Source organism: Cebidichthys violaceus, unplaced genomic scaffold (genome assembly GCF_023349555.1).
Source record: "Cebidichthys violaceus isolate CVI_PGR_0920_01 unplaced genomic scaffold, fCebVio1.0.p SCAF_13, whole genome shotgun sequence".
Taxonomy (NCBI): Eukaryota; Metazoa; Chordata; class Actinopteri; order Perciformes; family Stichaeidae; genus Cebidichthys; species Cebidichthys violaceus.
This window is the reverse complement of record NW_027176296.1, coordinates 4,865,156-4,889,693: the sequence shown is the minus strand read 5'-3', so window position 1 is coordinate 4,889,693 and position 24,538 is coordinate 4,865,156. Positions and strand designations below refer to the sequence as shown.

The following is a 24,538-nucleotide window of genomic DNA, read 5'->3' as shown; positions in this document are numbered from 1 at the left end:
ATCCAATACACTCCACAGGCTACTACACATGCAGGATCTGTAGCGTCAGATTCTCCACATGGTCTTTCAATAACAACTATATGTCAGTAACCAAGTAATGGGTTTTGGTCAAATACATCCATGTGCAAATACTAAATAGTTATATTTTAACACACAAAGTATCTATCTGTATAAGTAAAATGAGAAAAAACATGGCCAACAATTGTCCCAAAAAACAATAGAGCTGTAATTAATACTGAAAGAGATAAGAGAGCAAACCAAACACCTGCACTCAGACAGGATTGCCATCTCCCCTAGAGAAACAAATCCTGTCTGTATGGGGCTGTAGTCTTGCATTGTGCAAAATCTGATTCCATTAGATTCAAGTTTTTAATCATTTGGACTGCTGTTTCATAATTATTTAAACTAAATTAATTTCCTCACATAGCATTTTCTCAATCCAGGATTGGGCTCTGTTTAAAGGAAATGGGTGAAATAATAATCCCTCATACAAAAGGTATTGCAGCTATTCCAAATGCACATGGCATGGCACACAACTTAAGGGTGCTGAAACTGTGAGTGATGCTAACTTAAAGAGGACACACTGCAGCTAGTTATGCTTTAGACACAGAGTGCTGGAGACATCTGTAAAACTAGAAAGGGGTTCCTAACAGATGACGAGTGTGTGTGTGGGGGGGGGGGGGGGGGGGGGGGGGGGAGCAAGGAGAGGTCTAGCGATGAATTGAGTGAAAGTACCGCTTGGTGTGAAGTCCTCTAACGGTATGGCCTGGAGGTGACTAGCAGTCTTCCCCCTGTAGCTCAGGAGCTTTGGTGGGTTACCTGCGCCGATGACCTCCTCGATCTTCACGCAGGAGACGTCGATCTCCTTGGCAAACTCGCGCACAGCCTCGTTGGGATCCTCATAGGTGAAGGGGTCAATGTAGACTTTCATTCCAGGTGTTACTATTGGGGATTCAGTGGCAAGAACAGGAAAGTGAATCTATGGCGTCAAACTAAATTTTAACGCTATGTTAAGGTCTGAATACATATTCTTTATCAACAGGATAGATCAATGCTTTATTATTGCACTGGAAGCCAATTCATGCTATGTGAGCTATTATTTAGTGGTTAAGGATGCTGAGCCATTGCTAAGTGGTAATGACTGAGCAGAAGTATAGAAATAATGCTTTTGGAATGTGAATAATGAAAGAAGTAGGAGCATCTCAGCAAAGAGACTTACTGTACTGCTGCAGTTTCTCTGTGTACTCCGACTCTGAACCGTTTCTCTGCTTTCTGTTGAGAAAGATGAAAACACAAATTGAGTCACGTGGCTCCACACAGCAGGGTGCAAATGCCGGAAAGGAACAAAAGCGGGAGAAGAAAACAGATCCCTAATAATGTCTGCAGAGATGTAGCCACACTACGCTGTAGCATTTGAAGCAAGGAATGCACTGTAGATAACAAAAGATTGGATCAGTGACTGGTGGTAAAAATATTCATACTTGGGGACTGGAACAAGAGTCTAAACAAAAAAAGATATCATACCATTGTCTGAAGCAGCAAGTGAAAGCCATTTACTCTCGGTACCTTTAAAAATGAGCAAACGAGACAAAAGCAGACTCAAACAGCAAGCTCAGCTGTCTCGGCTTACTCGCCCTACAGACATCACACTGAGTGTTTCTGCCTCTTATTTTTTTCATCATGGACTCTCTCTGTCTTGCTGTCATTCTCTCTTTCCTTTTTCACTATTTCCCTTCTCTCTTTTCATTCTTTTAGTTTCTGTATCCTCATCTTCCTGCATGGAGGTGGGGGGAGTGGCAAAGATGATGACAGAGCGAGGGGGCTGGGTTGTTGAAATTACATGTTAATGTGCTTCCTTTGTTGTCTAACCAGTAACCAGGGCAATAATACCCGATGGTGATTTGCATCTTATTTCAAATTCTAATTTGGTTCCGGAATATACCAAAGCTCTGTGATTTATATTACTACTATTTTCTTCTTTTTCTTCTGTGGCAGTCAGAGCAGCAGCTAAGCCAAGACCCTGAGAGAGACACAATGTAGCGGTGTGAAAATAGAAGAGAGCGAAAAAGCGAGAGGGAGAGGTGGGGTAGCAAGGGAGATTATTATTCAGTCTAGCGTGACCGATGCCCACGCTTGTCAGCCGCTGCCTGAACTGGCTTGTGGAGGGAACCCAGTGGGCGCAAGTCAGTGGTGGGTGCCAACCTTTCACACGTATATACACACATGCACTGCATTTGCTGCTTGACAAATGAGTGGTATAAGAATAAACGAGAGTGGTTAGACCCAGCTGATGCAATGTCAGGCTTTTTGAAAGGTGTGAGCAGCCGCTCGCATCTTCCCAGTCAATTGGGCCCAGCAGACAGGGCCACATCTGGGTTCTTTGTGGTCGGGCAAACGCATAGTTGATTCTGAGTGCCGGGCCATGAGGACAGACCTATCAGGCCCAACAGCTGCTCCACCATGCTGTGTCCAGTGAGCAAAGTAACATTTTGGCCAAAGCTGTTTACTATTCAGAAATTCAAAAGGCTAATCTGACATTCAGTGGCCTCACAGGTGGCACAGTAATCCGCGGAGACTCTTCTGTGGTGGTTTGGAGGACATGCAAACAAAGTTGACATTTGTAGCAATCTCTGTTTGTTTTTTTCAACTTGAAGGAAAAATATTTTCAACAAATGTTTCTGTAAATCCTCGCCAAACATATTCTGTAGTAAATGAGTAGACATGTTTTGGCACACATGCTCCTCTTTTCTGTGTTCTGACTTTCTGAGAGGCTGATAGAGTTAGTTATATTCTGACCTGAGACAGACGATAGCGATGACAACAACTGCAATGATGAAGACGAAGGCAGCGGTGGCTGATCCCACGATGAGTGGCAGCTGCTCCTGCCATGACTTTGGTGGGTCGGCTTTAGGAGTGAAAGAGAAAAAGTGGTTACTTGGAGGACTCCTCACAAACATTCACCACATACTCCATTTGTATAGTTGATGACTGTGTCAATGTGTGCTCTGTCGTAAGTCTAACTGTAGGCTTTTACACCTCTCTCGGCATTCCCACTTCAGATTTATATGCTTACATAAGTAACCATGCCCCTGCGCTCTTCTGGCTTTATTAAGCACAATGAAGAGCAACCTGAGACTAACAAATGCATTTATGAAGCTTGCAAGATATATTATTTAGTTAGTTTTCTGTGTCTGCTTAATGATGAGTATGAGTAAAAGTGAAGCTGATACCTTGACTAGATTTTCACCAAATCATAAGTCAAATTCTCTACAAGGATTTCAGTCTTTTTGCATGAATAGGCATAGTACCTTCTATCTCTATAAGCCTTTGAGCCTCCATTATGTTCATAAACTTTTTCACAGCACTATTATAGAGGTATTGCTACTAAGCCACGAATCTTCCAATATATCCCTGGGTAATGAAGTAGGTATGGGAGTAACATACTTTGCAAGTTGGTGCTGAAGTCGGCTGGGCTGCTGTAACGGCCGTAACCAGCCACTGTTCGGGCACGGACCTGTACCACATAGGGTGTACCAGCCTTGAGACCTTCAATGCGGGCATTGCTCCGTTGTGCAGTCATTGTATGAGCAATGGCCTCACCCTGATCCTGCAGAGGCAAAGAGAAGCAATCATAATCAAAACAATGCCAAATAGTGGCCCCCTGTGTTCTCCCTACTCTGATGCTCTACCCTCCCTTCCACACCAATCTAATCACACAGGCCAATGAAAGAAATATGGAGATAAGACCAAGAGCAAGAGGGAGAGAGACAGATTGTAGCCAGTGTGTTAATTCAATGGGAGGAGGATATGACAACAAACAGAGCAGATATACACTGAGTGCCTTTGTTCTTTCTCCGAAGCATCCAGACACAACTCTCTGGGCCCCTAGAAAATCCAGAACTTTTGTAATGCGTGGATTGAGAGAGGATGCGGGAGAAGAGGGAGGGCAAGAGGGAGAGATGGAATTTGAGTTTCAGAAAAGGGCAGAGCATAATAGAAATACAGAAAATGATTGGGAGGAGAGAAATAGAAAAATGGAAGGAGGGATAGAGTGATAGGAAGAGGGGTAGGACGATCACACAAACTAAGATTGGAAATGGTGACTTGCCTCACTGCAACCATGTGTTTATCAGCAGAGGCATTGTTTTCCACATTAACAGAAACACAGATGAAACAGAGACCATGCAAGTCAATGAAATTGGATTGAATTAGAGGCGTTGACTTACATTGCTGCTTACCTTCTCATGGTACTTAATCTCATAATCCAGAATGATTCCGTTGGGTTTCTCTGGAGGCAGCCAGGACAGGCTCATGGTGCTCGCTGTGGCCGCCATCAGGTGAACTGTGGGCACTGCAGAGGGAGCTACAAAGGGCAAGACAAATAAAAGAAAATCCGCTTTAGTTATCATTTTCTATGTAATGATTTTTTTCAAATTCTATGCCCTTTGTATGTCCACAGAAGCCCACATACAAAGTCTTAGGCTGTGGGCTTTGTGAAAAGCTTTGGCCGATAGTTAGTATGCAGAACCATTCCCCACTATTGCTCAAATTCTTTCTCCGAGTCCGCGGGGAGGGAGAGGGGATGTCTAAGTCTCCTGTGACAAGAGAATCAAACTGAAAAACTGATGGATAAGTCTCTGGTACATGTAGTTCTCTTTACCATACACCAACTGTAGGCAAGCTTAGGGGCAAGCACACATACAGATGCAGACTTTTCACTTTTGATTCAACTGCATTAATGCCAATCTACTGCTGCACTTTTGCTCCAAACTATTGAGGAAGTTTTTTTGGGACCAGTAATTTTTACCTCCATTGGTAGTTTTCCAAGTAATAAGACATCCTATGAATTATTTACTTATTTATTTATTTACTCAAACTATATAGACATAATTTATATAATTTGCCCATAAATAGACATGCATGCATTGGTGGACTCACACTCACAGAGGAGCATAAAACACAGAGGCACTCCACCCACCTGAGCTTCTAATGCTTTGTTCCTATTAATGGCCAAGTGTTGTCTGCCTCTCTGTCTCTCTTTCGTCTTTTCAAAGTTCAGGCTTGTTTTGCTCGTCTGATGCACTCCCTCCTCTCAGTCTACCAACTACTCAGATTTTGTTTCATAACTTCAGCTGTCAATCTTCAGTTGTAGCTTCTGTTAAAAAAATAACATTCTTCACTTCACTATTTCCTACACAATCACCTTCTTTAATTTCCCCTGTCCTCTTCAGCTCTTCACTTTTCATCTTCCTTTTCACTACTGCAGACCTCTATCTCCACTCTCAGTCTTAGTCCCTCTCCCTTACTTCAAGCTTTTTAATCCTTCATTTTTAGTTCTTTCATCCTCCTCCTTGCATTTCTTTTCTCCCTCGGCTGCCTGTGTTTGAGGCCAGACATCCCTCTGTTTCTCTCTCTCTTTGCACCCTAAACCTTCCCTTCCCTGCCTCTTTCCCTCCCCCATACTATCCACCAAGGCCCACCACGTCTCCCTTTCTCCCCCAGAAGACAATGCTTCCTAGGCAGATCCCCTGGTTTCTCTAGCCAGGGGATTAGGGGCCCTCCTCCGGGAGAAAACGTTCGAGTAACCATGGAGGTGGCCCCTGGGGCTTATCGCCGCCCTAGTATTTATTTTGCTTCTTAAAAGGTGAATGCACATGCAGGGATGGTCTTGGGACTACACCAGGGGATAATCTGATCACAGTTGATGCTCTCTTGCCCCCTCCTATCCCTTCACCTCTTTTTTTTGCACCAAACTGACCCCAAGCAACCCCGGATGGACATTGGTCCCTGTCAGGACAGTGCCGAACCCCTTGTAAAACAATGAGGCCCTCACATGGGGTCCTGTAGGGCCCCCAAACAGAAGGCCTCCCTGAAAAAGAAGGACGGCGCAATGGAGACAGGCGAGAGATGATGGGGGAAGGAGCAAGGGATAATCCTTGGTGTTGTCTAAACCTGCAGGAATAGTAAATTCAACAAAACGACTAAACACATCCAAGGCACAACTTAAGAGCCCTGGGAGAACCTCAACAAAGAGACCAACCCACACAGACTAAAGTGTAGAGTACGCTCAACAGCACTGAGGTTATTTAAGGTAAATTGAACCAACTGAAATTGCTACATTTCATTGAGTAATTGCAAAAATAATCTACCTTGCTTCTTACTAATCTACATACCTATCTTTATCTTTATTTATTTTTAATGCCAGATCATTGACCCTGAAATTTAATTTAGATTGTACATCTGACATTTGATATAAGTAACACAAGCAATAACATATTATTACTAACCTAGTGTTTTGTATGTATGTATGTATGTATATATATATATATATATATATATATATATATATCATATCATATATATCAGCTGTATTTCAGTCTTCTGTACACATATTTTTTTCATCCAAGCACTGATTGCAACATTGGCCTAGTTACTGTTGTTGCTGTGGACTGAAGGAGTGGTGGGTTGGAAGCAGTGGGCAGCTAAAATACTGAGGGTTCAACACTTTGAATGCAGACTGCCTCGCTATTGCTATTTGCAGTGGTGTTAGTACAGAGCATGCTGTGGGCGTGTGAAAAAGGTCCCTTTCTAAGCTCATTCAGAAGAATGTCTTCCTTCTCAATCCCTGTTCAAAGGGAAAATATGTAACACACTCCTACATGCATACAATAAATTGATCTCTACTTCTTAAGTGCAGAACATATTCTCTGACATTGTCTTGCATCTTTTTTAAGCCTTTCGCAGTGCCTACAAGTTCAATATTGATTTTTGACAGGTAAGCCAAGGGGCTGCAGCTGCACCTACCGGCCTGATTTGTGGTGATGTTCACTGCAGAGAACTGAGGCGTGTAGGGGCTTTTGTTGGAAACACCGTTGACCGCCTGGATCTCAAAGCTGTACTGCGTGTGGGCTTGTAGATTACGGACGGCCACACGGCGCTGGGTCAGGCCCAGGTGTCGCGGCGAGATGTCGACGTTGTCGTCACACCGCGAGCACATTCCCCGCTCAGGCAGGCACTTCTTGCAGATGACATTGTAGAAGATGTCTTCACGGCCACCCAAGTCCCGTGGGTCGCTCCATTCCAGCACAAGTGAGGTTTCGTTCACGCTGGAGATGACACTGCGTGGTGCAGAAGGAACAGCTGCAAAAGAGAAGTAAAGCGTGGTTAAGATGAGGGAAATAGGTTTGGAATCAGAGTGAATTTAATCTCCATGCACAATAGGTGTTACAGAATTTGTCTTGGTGACAGTACAGAGACATACTGACAATAGACAGAGATTCATACTGCAAAACACAGTTTACATATCATTATACACATACATTCATTATTCCATAGCTGCTATCAACAGAATTCATGACCCAAGAATTGTCCTTGTGCTGTGGTATTAGTACATTTTTCATGCATTAACTACAACATTTTTTTCTTCCACATAACAAGAGTCTCTTCCAGCAGTTCTCCAAAAAAAGGACAGGAGTTCAAATTTAAATTGCATGCTCATTTCCAGTGTGTGTCTGTGTGTAAAGTGCTGGGGGGAACGAGCGAGACAAACTATTGGCAGAGCCTTAGCAATTCTTATCCAATTACTGGAGCCTTATCTCTCACTGCACTGTGGGAGAATTAGCCCCCCACCCCAGCAACAGAAAAAAGGATCTTCTTCTTTCTTCACCAGCGAATGAATTAGCTCCTACGTGTGCGTGGTTGCTATTAACGAAGGCACTGCTACAAGAAAAAATCCTCCACTGTCTGTAAAAGGATGGCAGCATCGTGAACAGATAGACTTCACTGAGAGGCAGACAGGGGAGGAGTTGGATGATAACGTTTAGGATAACGTTGGGAAAGCAAGCAGACTTGTTTGCCATCCGTGTGGCCTGGTGGGAACCTACTCCTGATGCCTTTTATCAGCCAGCGAGAGCACAATTCAGAGAAGGAAGTTTGGGAGAATATACGACACAGTCAATAATTTAGTTTTATGGCTAACAACACTTTTGATTACTGTATGAATATAAAATATAAATCTATTTCTGTCTTGTTTTCAAAAGGATTGCAATAACATCATTTCACATTATCAGTATGACTTTGAAACTTGTAGTTGCTATCCGGTCAAAGCAGCCTTTACTTACTGGTACAGGGGGAGTCGGGAGAATCGGTGTCTGAGCGGTAGTAGCCGTTTCTACAGGAGCAAACACTGGATGCTCCTGAGCTGGCACGGCTGTTGGCTGGACAGGGCAAGCAGAAGCTGTCTCCTTGTTTGGACTTGAAAGTGCCAGGGCTGCAAGCTGATGTAAAAAGAAAAAAAAAAGGAAAAATTTAAATTAGTAATAGTGAGGATTGTATATAACAATTTAAGCAACACTTATATTACATTTGTGTGGGTCATATTTTCCAAAGGGGTAGTAGGCCCAAATAATACATTTTACTTTCACACATCCTTAGTTTTAGTATACAAGCATCCACAACACTATAGTGGAACATTCCATGGTAACACTGTTCCAGCTCACTGGTAAAAATGACTACAACCGCGTATTTGATGTGTTTAGCATGTGTTTGTTTATGTACATGTGTGCACATGGACATGATTTGTTATTTTTCTCCTCAAACCCACATGTTCCCTTTTCCCCTGATAGAGAGTGCATGTAAGGCAAACTGAAGAGGGAAAAGAGTGGAGAGGGGGTTTTGAGCAGCATGTAGCTGTTTGCTTAAACCCATGCTCACACGACGAGACTGTCATCCGAAATTACATACACGACACTCAGAGCCAACGCGCTGGCATGGTGCTTTCACTTGAATTCAGTCAATTATGAAATACATATACAGATGCACACAGAGAATCAAAGAGGCACACGCTGCAGTGTACACAAACATGGGTCTGGCCTCAACTGTACAAAGATGCATGTCTGTTCACACTCACACTCAATTCACTTCAACTTACTCAGTTTTAAGCGACTCTTGTCTGAATCCTTCTGTCTTTAAAATCTCCCTTCACAGACCTACACAAAATTAACTTCACCATACTTACCTTAACTGGTTCCCGATTGGTAAAGCCTAGTTAATCTGATAAGAACGCCGCTGGCCTTTGTGAATGCCCTTTCTCCATTTATAGCCGCTGTTTGGAAGTTTATAACTCAGGTGATAAGTTGCAGACGTGGAGGGAAACACAGACAGCGGCGCCTTTGGCAGGCCACATATCTTTGATAAACTGTCTCGTTAAAAGATGAGTGAGTTTGCCGCAGCGCTTAATAAAGAAAGACGAGAGCAGGTAAGACAGGCAAAGTTTACAGGGGCCAGTTGATTAGCTGACCCACTAGTGCGTTAGCTCGTCAATGTCAAGGACACACTGCGATGTTTGTCCCTCTGAATGATAATCATCACTATAGCTCGTTTTACGCTCCCTGTTAAAAAACAACAAAGGTTGGAGGTCAAATCTACAGCAGACCACTTCCTGCTACTGCTGTTTCCCCCTTTTCTTTTCTTTTTTTTCTAAGTTCAATATTTGCACAAAACCACCAGTTGACTGCACCGTGTACATTAGCACTGTGTGTATTTGTTCTTCCACCATTAATCAGAGTCTTCCACACCACTGACTAACAGGAAATACTGCTTGATAAACAGATAAGAAACAACCTCGAGTTATACCAGGTGGGGGAACAACTTCTTTGATTTCGTATCATGACCCATGCAAGTTCATTCAAGTTCACCCAAAGTAAACTACCAGCAATTTCTCAACTCCCAAGGGAAGAGAGAGTGGGAAGTTTTTGAACATGTTGGCCTAAAGATTTTGATGGAGCAGTCCCATTGAAAGGAGATTTTTTTCTAAGAAGGGCTGAAAGTGCTGATAAATAACTTCCAGTGATTAAAGGGGTCATCCTCTTCCTTTCATCAATTTTCCCCTTAGAAAAACGGCTAAAGAATGAGGAAGAAAGAGAGACAAGGGGCAGGAGCAAAAGGGAAGGAGAGGTGGAAGAGGTGGAGGCATAGATAATGCTAATTCTGCAGCTCCCCCCTTTCCCCACTCCCCTGTGTATTATCCTAAGCTCTATGTTCATGCAGAACATTGAGCTTAAGGAACTGATTAGAATATATGCTGAAATTGGAAAGTATGGAGCATGACGAGGAAAGTAAAGAATATTGGGGCTGCAGAATGTGCAGCAAACAAGTGGAAAGGCAAAAAAAGGCTCATCCATTAATATTAATGCAGACACCCTTACTGTAACTCTTGGCATATTAATGAGAGCAACGGCCTTCAGATTGAGAAGGAACGGGAGAAAGAGAGGAAATACTAATACATAGAAAGGTGGAGAAAGCTGCATGTTGGCATGAGGACAGAAAAGCAGAGGAAACAAGAGTCATGGTCAAAGGATGATGAGAAATGGGCTTGGAGAGGAGAGTGGACCTGAAGAGAGGTGAAAGGAGAAGACAAGAAGAGAGGTAGATTTATCCCTTGTGGTCTCCACTGAAGCTTGATTAGAGTATGTTTTATCAGGACCCAGTCGCCAGGGCTTTAACCTTGAGCTGCCAGGAGCAAACAAATTAGTTTTTAACCACATACACCATGCTTTAGATTTACTACGCTCTCTCTCACACATACACACTCTCCTTCTAAAGGTGAGTACACATATTTAGGGTCTGCCAGAAGCTGCCAGTGTAAAGTATCCACCCACTCTCTGGATGATCACCAGTATTGGTACTTAACTTAAAGGTCTTCTCACCCTCATCTCTCACTGCTATAAGGAGAAGAATGAGCCATCTGAACCCAGGCAGGCAAACCACACACAAACTGTACATGTGCAGACACCTCACATTCAACCCAGCTGATGAATAACCCTACCAGTTCCCCGCTCTCTCTCTTTCTCATTCTGCTTTCTCCATTTGACCTGCGCACCATGAGCCTAATTTTACGCCCCCATACCCCTCAACACACACACACACACATATTTTCCATGTATCCCTCGCTCTTTTCCGCGCTGTCACCTGCACTGCATTTTAGTTGAGACCTTGCTGTTTAAATTCACCTTGCTCTCAACCTCTGTGAACCCGTCATGTTTTCCATCAGACCTGAAACCATCATAGGGCCTCTCAGAAACAGACGGCCTCCCCTGCATTGCCATTTATTTAGCAACCAGCTGCCAAGCAAAACTGAGGTCAGAGGAGTGAACAGTCGCCTGCTGATGGTGTCATCTAGTGTGTATATCTAGTGTGTATTATTGTACTTTATCATCATTGGATTAATGTGTCAAAGAATACAAGGCAAATAAATGGCTCATAATAATGTGGCAGCTGGACAATCTAGTGATAGAGGCTGTGACCTGTAGCCAAAACAATACCGCTTCAATCTCTCCAACAATCAGTGTGTGTCCACAACATCCTTTCGTGCACATGAAGCGTCCTTCAGCAAGACGTTGACCCCTTACTACTCACTCATTGTAATTCACCATGCATGCAACCATCAGATACTATGTGTCTAAAATGCAAATTAACTTTTCTCACCAGTAATAATGTGATACATTATTGATCGCTATAGGGAAATCCCCCCCGCCCCCCAAACCCCACCACCATCTTGCAGGAAGGAAAGACGGTGAAATATGCAACAACAAAAAAAATAGCACACTGCTCTGTAAATTTGTTAAGTTTCATTGAGTGGATTTGGGTAGCTTTGGGTAGCAGTTAACATAGGGCTTGGACCTTGTTTACTCTGCTGAAGTCCATCTCTCTAACCTCTAGATTAATCCACCATGACAAACACTGAGTATTAAAATCCTCGACTGACTCAAAATACCTGTTGTGAAAACACTCACCTTGACATTGGGTATCCTTCATGGCTGGTTCAAAGCCAGACGAGCAAGTGCAGGCTCCTACAGGAACCATCCACTCGCCATCTCCATTGCAATAGAGCTTCAATGGCACAGACACTTCAAGAGCGTTGGGGACACAAGTTCCTGGCGCAATGACCAAGGAGGTTGCCTCGGCCCCAGTTGCTGTCTCTGGGAAAACGGCAAAGTTGGCAATGGTGGTGGAGCATTTTTTGTAAAAGACCCTCACTGAGATGAGTGACATGCAAGCACCGAGATCCTGGAAGGCCAAGTAGAACCCGGCTTTGGACAATGGACCGAAACTTCGAACCTTTGTGTTTACCCGCCCAGTCTCAAGCATGGAAAAGCTCTCATCTGGGGCAATGGTATCCACCTTCACATAAGGGTTCTCCATCCAGAAAGGGCTTGTGGCTGTGGCTGAGTCTGAGTCAGACTCGTAGTAGAAGAGGTTGAAGGTCTCTTTGCAGGAACCTGGGATGTTGGGAATGCTGTTGCAATCGCGCACTGTGAATTTCATCTCCACATATACACGCAGCACATCTTTTCGTGGGATGAAGTCACTGCGCAGCCAGTTATTCTGGTTGAGCTCACGTACATTGCAGACTTGGTACGTCCGGATGGGGTTCATGGCATCATCGTACCCACTCACCTCTTCCCACTGAAAAGAGAGTAGAGAAACATAAACAGATCAGAGGCTGTAAATGTGTATTGATATCTTGGACAGATATTCAGACAGTTTTTTCTGCTTTTTGGGCATTTTCAATAACATTCCCTTGCCTTTGCCATGCTACACTTTTCATCTCTGGTTAGTGGAGCCAGGGACGAGGACTGCAAATTCATCTCAATTACAGCAACCTGTCACCCCCTCACCACAGAGCCACCGCAGCATGTTTACCTCATATCTGTTTGGAAGTAGCAGTCACACTGCTTCACAACCAATTACGCTTCAATTACAGAGCAATGATCGCAACGTCCTCTAATGAAGACGCCGGTTAACCTTCATGATTTTCGTTTTTTACACTCCTCTACATCTTTCAATGCTGCTACAGTACCCAGGGGGTGAATTACTCAGGATAAAATGGGATTAAATTTTCTAAACTTTGATTACCAGCTTCATTACATAAGCGCAAGCAAACTAGACTTAAAAGCTTTACTGTTAGACACATTTTTCAATCTCGAATGAGGACACCAAGATTAAATCATTTCACTTCAAATAGCGATTACTGTGTATAATATATCTTTGTGTGTGTGTGCTGAGGGATCTGCTCTCCTTTCCTATCAGACAAACAGAGTGCATTTATTATTAAGGCCTGGTAAGGTTATTTGCATACGTAGCAACTTTCAAATAAGTGTTTTGCATTAGGTATAGCAATGTATTAAAGCATTTAAAAGACAATGAGGAGGGAGATTACATTTAACTAAATAAAACTAGATAAATGAATAAAAGCTTGAGTGCAGTTTTAGCTAAAAGTCTGTACTATTTTACATGGCTGTCATTGGACTTGCTACCTAAATCAATGAGATTGAACCTGCGACATACTGATTACAGGGTGGTCACATTACTCAGACCCCCTGCCACCCTGAAATATTAGAATACTTGACTCTTAAATGCCAAAACACATCTATAACAAACTAAGTGTCTGTGGTTGCACTCTCAGGACCAAAGTTTTCCTCGGAACATTTGATTGAAGGCACCAATTTGTTCTCCAGAGCCAGTTCTTACTATCTGAGCATCTTAATTGAGGCTGTGATATGGATGTGGTGGAGACAAGTCTATTCATCCAGGACCCTGGAGGCCATAAGTGGGAGAGGGAGAATGGGTGTAGCTCCGCCGTTGCATTAAAACGATGGCTCGGCGAGAAGGAGGAAGCGACTAGAGGGAATCGATAATCACCGGCCAGGTCAATGGGATGGCTAAAAGCATGAAGTGTCAATGGGTATTTAGTTTAGTGTAATAAATCACCCACTGCAAAAGAGCATTACAGCCAAGTGTTTGTGTGTGTGTGTGTGCATGACTTTGTGCATGTTTGTTTAAATGTGCTAGTGTGAGTCAGTCTGCCTGTGTGTTTACTTGCTCTGTGTGTTTGTTTGAGGGTATGTACGTTAAGTTGTGCGTCTGTTTGTGTATGTGTGTGTTAAGAGAGAGGTCATCCCCCAGAGACACGCACCAGTGGCCAAACACTCTGAGCGCCTGCTTACAAAGCATGAATGAATTAAGTAGGTCATTTGAAAAGGGGTCAAGTTTCTTGGCATCGATTTCCAACAAGATTAATCGTTATGCAAGATTTGCAATTCCACTTAATTTTCTTTGTCCTTTCCAATCAAAGCTTTCAATTTTACTTTAAGATGATGATGAACAATACCTCTGTGATGCACTCCTTGGCGGTGCAAAGGCCCGCCTTAAAATATATATGGCAACATTTTGGCGTAACTATGGCTCTTTGGAACAAACTATGGATATGGATGGCGAAAGTAGACGCATGTTGTGCTACAGGAATTTAAGACATCTTTATGGACAACCTATGCCATTTAACAACATGTTTTAGCATGCTGGAGATCTGTGAAGCAGCCAGTAATAACAATAGTTATTATCTCCACAAGCTTACTAACTTGGTATATTGTTATCAGTTTGGTTATGGAAAACTCTGTGGGTGTCATTCCAAGTCTGAAGAATGCCTTGCTTTATAGGGGAATACCCCCTTCATGACCCATCTGTTTTGGAAGATAAATGATACAGTATATGGGCAAACACACACACACACACAATACAGAGAGAAATAGGGAAAATTAGAAATACAAGCAACAACATGAGGGCAGCTCGAGATAGGTGTCTACATGCACAGACACTGAAACACACACAGACATGCATGATGCACATATTCTGCAGGGTATTACTATAGACAGATGAAGACAGTGAGATAGAGAAATCCACAAACCAAAGTGCAGACACAGAGGGGAAAGAACACGTGTACACACACACACACACACACACACACACACACACACACACACATGTGATGGCAGTGCCTTGCACGTATTAATAATTAGATGTGCTCTTACAGACACACATTCACAAACCCACTGACACAAATAGATGCAGTTTATTTTTCCTCTGTGTATCTTTATGTCTGATGCTTTATTTGTATGTGTTGTGCAACACTGTGAAAAACAAAGAGATGCTGTGACTCAGACTTGACTGGACAGCATGCCTGGGAAAGTGTGAGTAGTCTATGTGAGTGAGTCTTTTTCTAAGATTTTTTGTTAGAAATTGATTTTTTTTTCTCTCTTATATGCTGTCTCCCTTTCTCTGCTTGGACATTTCTGTGGATTTTATTTAATCTCAGTCTCACTGTTCTCCCCCTGCCTTCCAGCTCTCGCAGCATTTTGTTTTGTTTGTCTTCTCAGACACTATCGGTTCCTCCTAAACACTTGTCATCCATTGCAAAAACAGGCCACGACGCTCCCATTGCAAGACCCCAAAAGCATACAAATAAACATATGCACAATACATTGTGCAAAAAGATAGCAGGGAGGATTGATTTCTTTTGTAAGAGAAAAATAAAAGGAGGGAAAGCAGGGTGGAAAGACACCTCAGGAACAATCACCATCTGTGAGACATTCTGCTACAAAAAAAAGGCAGGGGAGAAACTCTTCTCCAGTCTTTTAGTTGATAATGGGATATCTGGAGCGCATAAGGCTCTCCACTGTATGTACATCTATTGAAAAGGGGCATCTGTTGCGGGTTTGATTGGAAACGAAACAGGAGGCGTTCTGCATGGGTCTGGTGGGAGCATCACTACTGCATTGTATCTTAACGAGGAGGAGGGGGGCAGAGGAAGGCAAAGGAAGATGGACGGATGGGAAGGGAGAGGGACGAAGGAGAAGGAGGGCACGAAAGGCTGTGAGGGCGTTTGTCCTACTGATTGTTGCAGCTGAGGCGGCTAGTGTGTCTGGCTTCATTAGCGCTTAGTTACTTGGAAGTAAGAGAAGGGGAAAATAAGGAGGGTGGTCGACTTCGAACAGCTGGGGTGGAATGTTCCTGCAATTGCAGGGTAAAAACAAAATGTAAAAAATGGGGCCCCACCTTTTAAAACACAAGGGCCAAGTCAGAGGGCCACACAAAGGCAAGGGGAGGAGCGCTGGGGGTCTTTGAAGTATAGCTGAGGAGGGGTCAAGACTCCTCTTTAGGCCATTGTGGAGACCACATGGGAAAGCAAGATGGGGCTGTCACTGGCACATTGTGTGTGGTAGATTTGGATGCCAGGGTGTGCAATGGGTCAACGGCAAGAAATATTTTAGCGTTTAAAAGGTTAGTTCATGAGGAAAATTATGTTTTTCACGTTATCGGTGCACTGGGGCAAGGAGAAGGGAACATCTGTGACTGGGCGGGTCAGTGAAATTGGATTGCAGTGTATCTTTTTCTGCTTGCTAAAAAGCGCATCCTGTTGAATCCCTATACATATCCTGTTGAGTGATTTGCCAATGAAGGTGTGCAGGACTGTTTAACTTCAGAGAGGCATACAGACACACTGTATTTAGAAGCACAAGCACACACAAACACACACTCAACACTAAATGTACCCCTTGAATAAGTGTAGGGTCGAAGTTATTGTCTACACCTGAACATATATGCACATGAATTTCAATTATAAATCTAAAGCAGCGGTTATGTTGCCCGCACAATTCTCTTTTCTCTTCCACCATCTGTTTCTCCATTAATAAATCAGTCTTACTCTACACAAACACACAAAGGCATGCAAACACACACACTCCACAGTGAACTCACCCCGGTCTCAGGGTGTGCAGTCCAGGCTAATTCTGTCGTGGCCCACTTCGTGTCCATCAGCGTCTCTGTGAACAGAAGCAGAAAGAAAACAACCAGGTCAGACAAAGAGAAACAGGGTGACAGGGGAGATCAATAGAACTTTCAATAGTTTTACAACAATGTCATAAAACTTGTAAAATGAGCCGCGGAAGAGATAAGAGGCTTTGACCGAAGTTGTTCTCAGATAACTGGGTGAATTAATGAATGACAGAAAGCGCGGGCTTAGAGCGATATTAGATTCAATTAGACAAAGAAGTACTGTACGTCTGTGTGTGACAGGAAGACCAACAGACAGTGGGAGAGTGAGGCAAGGATCTAGGTGGGTGATCTGTGAGGTATTGTGTGACATTTTACTGCGGCTTCATGTCTGGCTAATTAGTTTCAATTAGACGTTCGCTTTTATACAGGGGAAAGGAAACAACAGCGAGTCTCGCTGAGAAACGGTTCCGCTTCCCACAAGGCACCGCAACACACACACACACGCACACACTTGATAACACCCACACGTACAGCGAATAACAGGTTGTAAAACTCCCCAAGATATACAACCCAACAGAAGGCTTCAGTGAAGAGGGGGGTTATAAAGTTAGGTGTCACAAAAGAGGAGCTTTTGAGCGGAACAGAGGTCGAAACACTTCAATTGGATTCACGTTCTGCCAATACTTGAGCACATATGCACTTCAAGTTTACCTTACTTTTGTGCCTGTCTCCTGGCAAACACAGAGAAACACACGCACACACACACACACACACACACACACACACACACACACACACACACACACACACATCATGTTCACAATACACACAAAATGGTGGACAGGATTCTCTCCTGCAAATCCCTTCTCTCCTCTCCCCTTTTCACCCTCTTGTTTCTATACTGGCAAAGACGACGGCTTTGTGAGAGCAGTGAAGGATACTATAAATGTTGAGTCTTTTACTACCTGGTGCTCAAGGCGCAGTACGCAGCCACCGTTATTATCTCAACCGCTGTGCTGTTCTACAAGATAGTAAAAAATGATGAAACAGCACTGCCAGAAAGTGAACTTGAACCGTCCCTGTTCGTGAGAGGAAGCACGAGATGTTTCAATGTTTTTGCCTCAGTTTCATGCGATGAACCTGAAGAAGTCTCTCAGCTTACTTTGCTAGTCTACCAACATCTCTGAGGTTTTCCCTGCCTTTAGCCCCCTCTGTATTTTTTTTGGGTCCTGATAAGCTGGCAGGAAAAAGGAGAGTAAACCCCAGGCCCCCCCCCCCCCCCCCCCCCCCCACTACCTGCTGCCTTAACTGCTGCATTCAGGAGCACCAGCGGTGACAAACGCAAATACCTTCGAACTCAAAGACCCCTTGTGAGTCTAGCTCTGTAGAGACGACTTGCTCCTAAAGCTGGAAATTCCCATTGAATCTCACCCCCTCATGCTTTGATTTTCCCTGACATGTGTATGTGCCTATTACACCGGTGAGGAAACATGACTTCCAAGAGAGTTCCTGCCAAGGGGAAATATGGGCAAAATAGTCAAGAAGCTTCACTGTGAGCCACTTCTCGCAGCGAGAACTGTCTCCCTGGGAGTGGTTCAGGGAGTGAATATCATGTACAGGCAGCAGCGCAGGGATGTATCCAGCTCACAACCAAACAATCGTTTCCCTTTCTCTCCTGTCAGTCTCCGATTTTCTCTCTGTGCTGATAGTGGAGGTGCTTTCAAACAAATCATGAATTCCATCTGCTTTTGTGGAGAGCTCTCTCTGCAATCAGATGCAATGAGCCACATTTGTCTCTTGCGCAAATAAGGGCATACTCATGTTTTCATCTCACAAACCGTGTCAGTGCATATTAGCTGTGGGACTTCCGCTGACTCATACCATGACAGTGTGTGATTTGAGACCTTTTACCGACAGCTACGCAGGTAGGTAAACCGCTGTGGTGGAAATTATACACCTCCGCCGCCTGGTGTTTATTATTATGACTGGCTCGTGTGGATGGTGTATTGGCTTGTCATTAGAGCTGACCTTGCTGAAAATGACAACACTGTGAAACACTGACAGGCGGAGTCAAAGAGGGGAGGTAAAGGGGAGACAGAGACAAGAGAGAAAGAACGAGAGCAGAAAGAGATATATGGAAAACACGGACACACAGATGTGTGGTCTAACTCAGTGGTGTACACTGTGGATCATTCGGGAGTGCATGTGCAGCAGTTACACTGCTCTTCTCGTTGCATCTGCATTGTTTAGCCCTACCAGGCCTGTGCTTGTGTGTGTGTGTGTGTGTGTGTGTGTATGAATGTGTGTATGTGTGTCCATGTGCTGGTGTAATTGTGTGCATTTGTGCATTAGAGCTCTGTATTGTGCCCAAAGTGGAGCACCAATCCGGAGTCAATGGGCCAAAGCAAAAGCACCGAATGACCCTGACCTCACCCGGCTGCTCCCTCTCTGTTAGTGTGTGTGTGTGTGTGTGTGTGTGTGTGTGTGTGCGTGTGCGTGTGCGTGTGCGTGTGCGCGTGCGCGTGTGTGTGTGCGTGTGTGTGTGTGTGTGTGTGTGTGCGTGTGTGTGTGTGTGTGTGTGTGTGTGTAGTACATCGGGTAATAGAGGAGCACTGCAATATTCATGACCGTGCAGCAAAATTCAGACACTTGCAGTCACAGAAAATACACAAACACGCACACACAAACTATAGAGGAAACAAAACAAACCAAAAAATAAAGTGCTATATGCCCACGCTCAAAGCAACCGTTTCTGTGTGCCAAACTGACAAAACCCGTGCTATATGGATGATAAAGGTTGTGAGAGAGTCAAAGACAGATTAAAGAGCGAAAGGTATTTTTTAAAGCAAAGAACCTCTGAAAGCTTCTAAGACCATGCTGGCGGCTTGCCTTATAGGCTCGGCCAAGAGAGAGAAAAAAGAAAAATAGATAGGAAAAAAACCAGAAGGACGAGTTGGGGGAGAAACAGCCATTGTGTCACTATAAGATCCTCCCTTGTACACAGGCAGTGCTCTCGTTTGCCTTTTAGCTCTATTCACTTCACCCTGTGAAATCCTGGAAATGTAAAATAAGAGAGGGGATGATAGTAGGTTAAAGGGAGGGGAAAGAGCAAACAGAGTGAATCAAGCAAATGAACATGCAAATTTACTGCTGTAAAAAACACACTCTCTCACACAGTGAGAGTGAAGCGTGCAGATGTGGGAGGTAGCACTGGATCAGGATACACAGATGCACAAGGCTGCTTAATCCATCTTCCTTGCACGCACTCACTTTTTTTCTTATTTGTTTTCAATCTATTTCTAATCATCCCTGTGAAACGATGGATCTAATTCCCCATCTCTTTCTCTCAATCTATCCCCCTGTTGTGACTTACTTCCCTCTGACTACTTTCTCTTTCTTCCCTCCACTCGGAAGTGATAGGTTTGACCTCTTTTCCTTTGTCCTTTCCTCTTCCTCTTCCTTCCTCCTTTTCTTGCCCGACTCTATATCTGTGCTTGTGTTTTCACGCTGTGCTGTGATGGATGTGACTTGTGGGGTACAGGGGAATGTTTTTCAATCTCCCACCGCTTACGAAGACTATTCAATTAGAGAGTCACTGTTTAAGTAACCTGGGGATTGCTTTAGTAAAGTGATATTTATAATTGAGGTCAGATGCACCTGGAATAAGCATAGCAAACATTGGGGGGGGGGCAGCATTTTGTTTTTGTTTTCTCTGCTAGCTCTGATTGTGTGAGAAAATATGGAGGGATACAAACAGGCTTGGGGAGATCATATGCAATACAAGTGTTCACGCACACATGCATGTACACACGCGAAGCCAACCCCTACACTCTAATCCCGTAATGACAGGGCAGGCCTAATAACAGGGGAGGGCACTGAAGCATTTGTCCCTATGGCCGCATCCAACTCACACGCACACACACACACACACACACACACACACACACACACACACACACACACACACACACACATACACACACACACACATACACACAGACACACACGCACACAGTTACAAGCCTCCTAAATATTTCTTTGTTCAAACAAGCAGACTTCTTAAAGAAGGGGAAAAAAAGGCCCAAAGAGGAAAAGGGGAAGAAAGGCTATTATTGAGAGAGAGGAATGTGTAGTCTTTCACGGAACCCGAGTAGCAAGGAGCAGACAGGTGAGGGATTTAGCTTGGATCTTGCCGCAACTCCGTTGAGCTTTTTAGCATCCTCGTCTTTGTTAGTGTGACCCCGTCCGATGACAACTGAAAGATAACTGAACCAACCACAAAGATATGTCTCGACAACCTCGGAGATAAAATTGTTACGGACACGCAGAGCAATGTCTGAAATGTTCGCGAAAAGCTGACTTAATCGCTTCCTGTTAGCTTGGTTTCCTGCTGTAAGCACAAAACAAAATGGCTTCTTCTGGTTTCAGCTTTAACTGCTGTATTAATGAAACATGATGACAGCAGGATTTTGTTTTCAGCCAGAAAAAAGTAATGAAAAAAAAGCAAAAACTTCAAACTTCCCCGATGACTCTTTCCCCGAAATTCTTCCCTTAGGCTACTCCACTAGTTAATTATCTGCTCCCCACCTCTTCTCCAAGTTGCTTTTGTTGTATTCTACAGTCAAACAGACTAAGCACATGGCAACCTGGCATGGGGTAGCCACTCCATTAAAATACTATGCCGTCTGGTTGCCAAACACTTGAGCCTCTGTTTAGCCAGAGAAACAGTGAAATGTGTCAACACTGAGAGCGAGGACCCCACGCTCAACTTATTAGCGCTATTAGCCTGATTGGTTTCTGTGCTATCTTTGTTGGCTCCACTTTTGTTGGCCAGCGTGGAGCAGAGAAAGAGGAAGAGAGACAGGAAAAAAAGAGAGCAGGAGGAGAGATGCTATTCAAATTCAAATTGTCCAAGCAGCCTTTTTGCCTTTGTGCAGGGCCAGAGTGCGATGATTAGGAGAAGTCCCCTCCATTTTATGGCGAGACCTCCCCTTCAGCACACACACACACACACACACACACACACACACACACACACACACACACACACAGTCACGGTAATTGGTTGCTGCGACATGGACAGGCCAAGGAGGTGATTCCTCTGTGGAATTCCTGAACGGACTCGCCTCTCATGACAACCCCCCCCCCCCCCTTCAATCAGCACACACACACGCACTCACAAATACTTCACCCCGCTACCACTCACTGTCAGTCATCCCACAATGGCTGTCACACAATAGGTTTGTCCTGTGTGTGTGTGTGCGTTAACAGGGTTACGCCGTTGGTGCATAGGACATAAGCTCTGTTTCCACCTTTCTGTGTCTCTCTTTCTCCCTCCTTGTCTCTTATTTTTAACTCAAGGCTCGTTCCTATCTCACTCAGTGTAACTCTTGTATCATCTCTCCCCGTGGGGAGGTCTAATGAACGTAAGTCTTTGCCCTCTGCATTTGTTGCTGGGCCCCCATCCCCTCAATTATTTCCACCTTGTCAAAAGATACCTTGGGGCCTAATACTATCTGGGTTTTTTTGGTCCGTCTGCTTGGCCTATCATGTCTACAGGGGCCATTTCTGACAAGCAGCTCTTACCAGATAACTCTGGGACTTGTGATATAAATAAACAAAAACAAACACAACAATGTTCTTTTCTGTCAGAGGCTTTATGGGAGCAGAGCAAAGCAGTTGAAATGGAAAATAGCTTTGATCACAGTAAGGAGGACATTGTGAGCTAGCGCAGCTGCTTCTTGAAATGACATATATGTGTGAGCGTGTGTGTGTAAGTGTGGGTGTTTGCTGCAACCAAGGAGTGTATTGCGTTTTCAAGGGCTCATGAAGTCTAGTCTAGTTCCTGTACTGCCGATGGACTGGGCCTCTTTGTCTTTACCCCCCCCTCTTTCACTGACTCTCCTAATTACTAAGCAGAGTGGATCTGACGAACAGGTAGCCCTAAGGGCAGCTGTCTACAAAACCAGGTGTGCCTTCGCGTGTGTGTGTGTGTGTGTGTGTGTGTGTGTGTGTGTGTGTGTGTGTGTGTGTGTGTGTGTGAATACATGTCAGCATGTGTGTGTTTGAATGACTATGTGCATATATGTGTACAAGTTTTTTGAAGCCGGCGTCTTGCTGTGATGAGTATGAGTGATTGTACGTGTGCCTGTTTGAGTCATCGATGTGTGCGTAAATGTAAGCGGTTGAAACTTGAGCTTCTGCTTTGTTTACTGCATTGTCACTGTGGCTTTTACTCTTGTACCTCTTAGGATCATTCGCTCTAATGTTTGCCACTTAGGAATTTAAGCTTCTTTCTCTGTTTCTCTCTGTGTAAGTATATTTAGGGATCTACATTTTCTTACTGACTTTAATGAATATGCTAAAATTTGAAGTCTCACAAACTCCAGCTTGCAAACCTTCTTTTCTGTGTGCATGTGTGTGTGTGTGTGTGTGTGTGTGTGTGAATGTGCACATTCTCTCCCTTCTATTCCCCAACTTCCTAGTTAACCACCCAACCCCTCACCCTGTCCGAGACCCGGAATTCACAGCTGTCTGCATTGTCCCGTGGGTTCATTGAATGGCTCTGTGTTCAGTTGCTATTGAATAAGTCACAGCCCCTTCATCAACAGTACTGACAAAATAACACATACACACACACATTAGCGGTTGGGGGGAAGCCTTTAGCACTTGTTTTATTGGCTACTTCCTCTGACACAAGCACTTTAGAATACCTTCAAAAATCCAATTTTGGAAAGGTTCTATGGGAATCCTCGATACTGTGAGTGTCTGCATTTCGTCAGGAGTGCCATCTTTGCTCCTTTTCGTGCACCTCGATCTAATCAGCAAATTTTTTTGTCGTTGTTTGCTTTTAAATGGAAGTACCGGTGTTCAAACAGCACAGCAGATTGCTCGAGACATGCAGTTTAACTTATAGCTGACTGACGTGGTGTTTTCAGCCGAATACTTGAGCTAGCTTTGAACCTGCAACCTTATAGTTATCGCTTCATTTCCCATACTGTGAGAGCTGCACTTAACATTTTGCTCTCAGAAGGGAATGTGAAAGCGTTTGTTCACCGTCCATAACATCACATTGATCTTCATTTCTTCTCTGCTCCTTTACTCAGCATGTACACAGCTGTTTTCACGTGTGTGTGCTGCTTCAACAAAACTGCTGATACAGACTATAGTGACTTAATAACAGAGTTCTGGGACATTGTCTAACCACCTTTGTTTTTTTTTAATTTTTTTAAAGCCATGCCTGGCTTTGACGTCAAGTTCACAGGGTTTCATTCCTCACCAAAATATTCCTTTGAAGGAGTCATCTCAGACCATGCTGGTTTACTGCACTGAGATGTTTGGCATTGCCTAATTAGGGCTCCCGGTGCTCTAACTTGCCTCTCACTGGAAACCAAGCTTAGGGCCATTTATTTGATAGTGACATCATGTGAAATGGAAAATGAACTCCTACAATTACAGTAAACAGGGAAATTGTCATCGCAAACTACCTCTTCTCTTTTCGTATTTTTTTACAAATTGAAAAAGGTCCTAAAAGAAATCAGACTTGAGTAATAATCTACCAAATATTGCTTCATTGTAGCATTGATTTTATATGGTTTGATGTCACATTCACCACTTACATTTTAGTTTGGAACGGTGTGTTCCTAATTTGCAAATGATTACGTTAAGGGCATCACGTCAGCCTATGTTTAACCACCACCAGGAAACGGGCACAGAACCAAGTTTCTGTAGGGACACAGGATGTTTACATCACCTAACATGGAAACTATTGCCTCAACCTTTACTTTAAATGAAGCTATTTTTCTTTCACAACATTTCCTGGAAATTCTCCACACCTCTCTGTCTCTTTGTTTTACAACATTTCAGAATTCAGTCTGGGTTCACCCCCCCTCCAAATAAATTCAACATTGAATGCTGACAGTAAACA

The 24,538-nt window shown here is 43.8% G+C and overlaps 1 protein-coding gene across 9 annotated transcripts in view; it reads right to left on the bottom strand.

Moving 5' to 3' along the window:
* The window catches only part of LOC137870334 (ephrin type-B receptor 3-like), a 61,517-nt gene that overhangs the window by 14,240 nt on the left and 22,739 nt on the right, over positions 1–24,538 (bottom strand). For 2 of the 9 annotated variants that reach the window (XM_068707483.1, XM_068707491.1), the window contains exons 2-10: positions 16,594–16,658; positions 11,793–12,465; positions 8,121–8,276; positions 6,805–7,140; positions 4,227–4,363; positions 3,445–3,607; positions 2,797–2,905; positions 1,220–1,272; positions 736–954 (exon numbers count right to left, since the gene is read on the bottom strand). In XM_068707483.1, coding sequence (XP_068563584.1) covers positions 736–954; positions 1,220–1,272; positions 2,797–2,905; positions 3,445–3,607; positions 4,227–4,363; positions 6,805–7,140; positions 8,121–8,276; positions 11,793–12,465; positions 16,594–16,658 — 1,911 coding nt within the window. The remainder of the gene's footprint in view (positions 1–735; positions 955–1,219; positions 1,273–2,796; positions 2,906–3,444; positions 3,608–4,226; positions 4,364–6,804; positions 7,141–8,120; positions 8,277–11,792; positions 12,466–16,593; positions 16,659–24,538) is intronic. The other 7 variants (XM_068707489.1, XM_068707492.1, XM_068707487.1 and 4 more) reach the window with 6 other exon arrangements.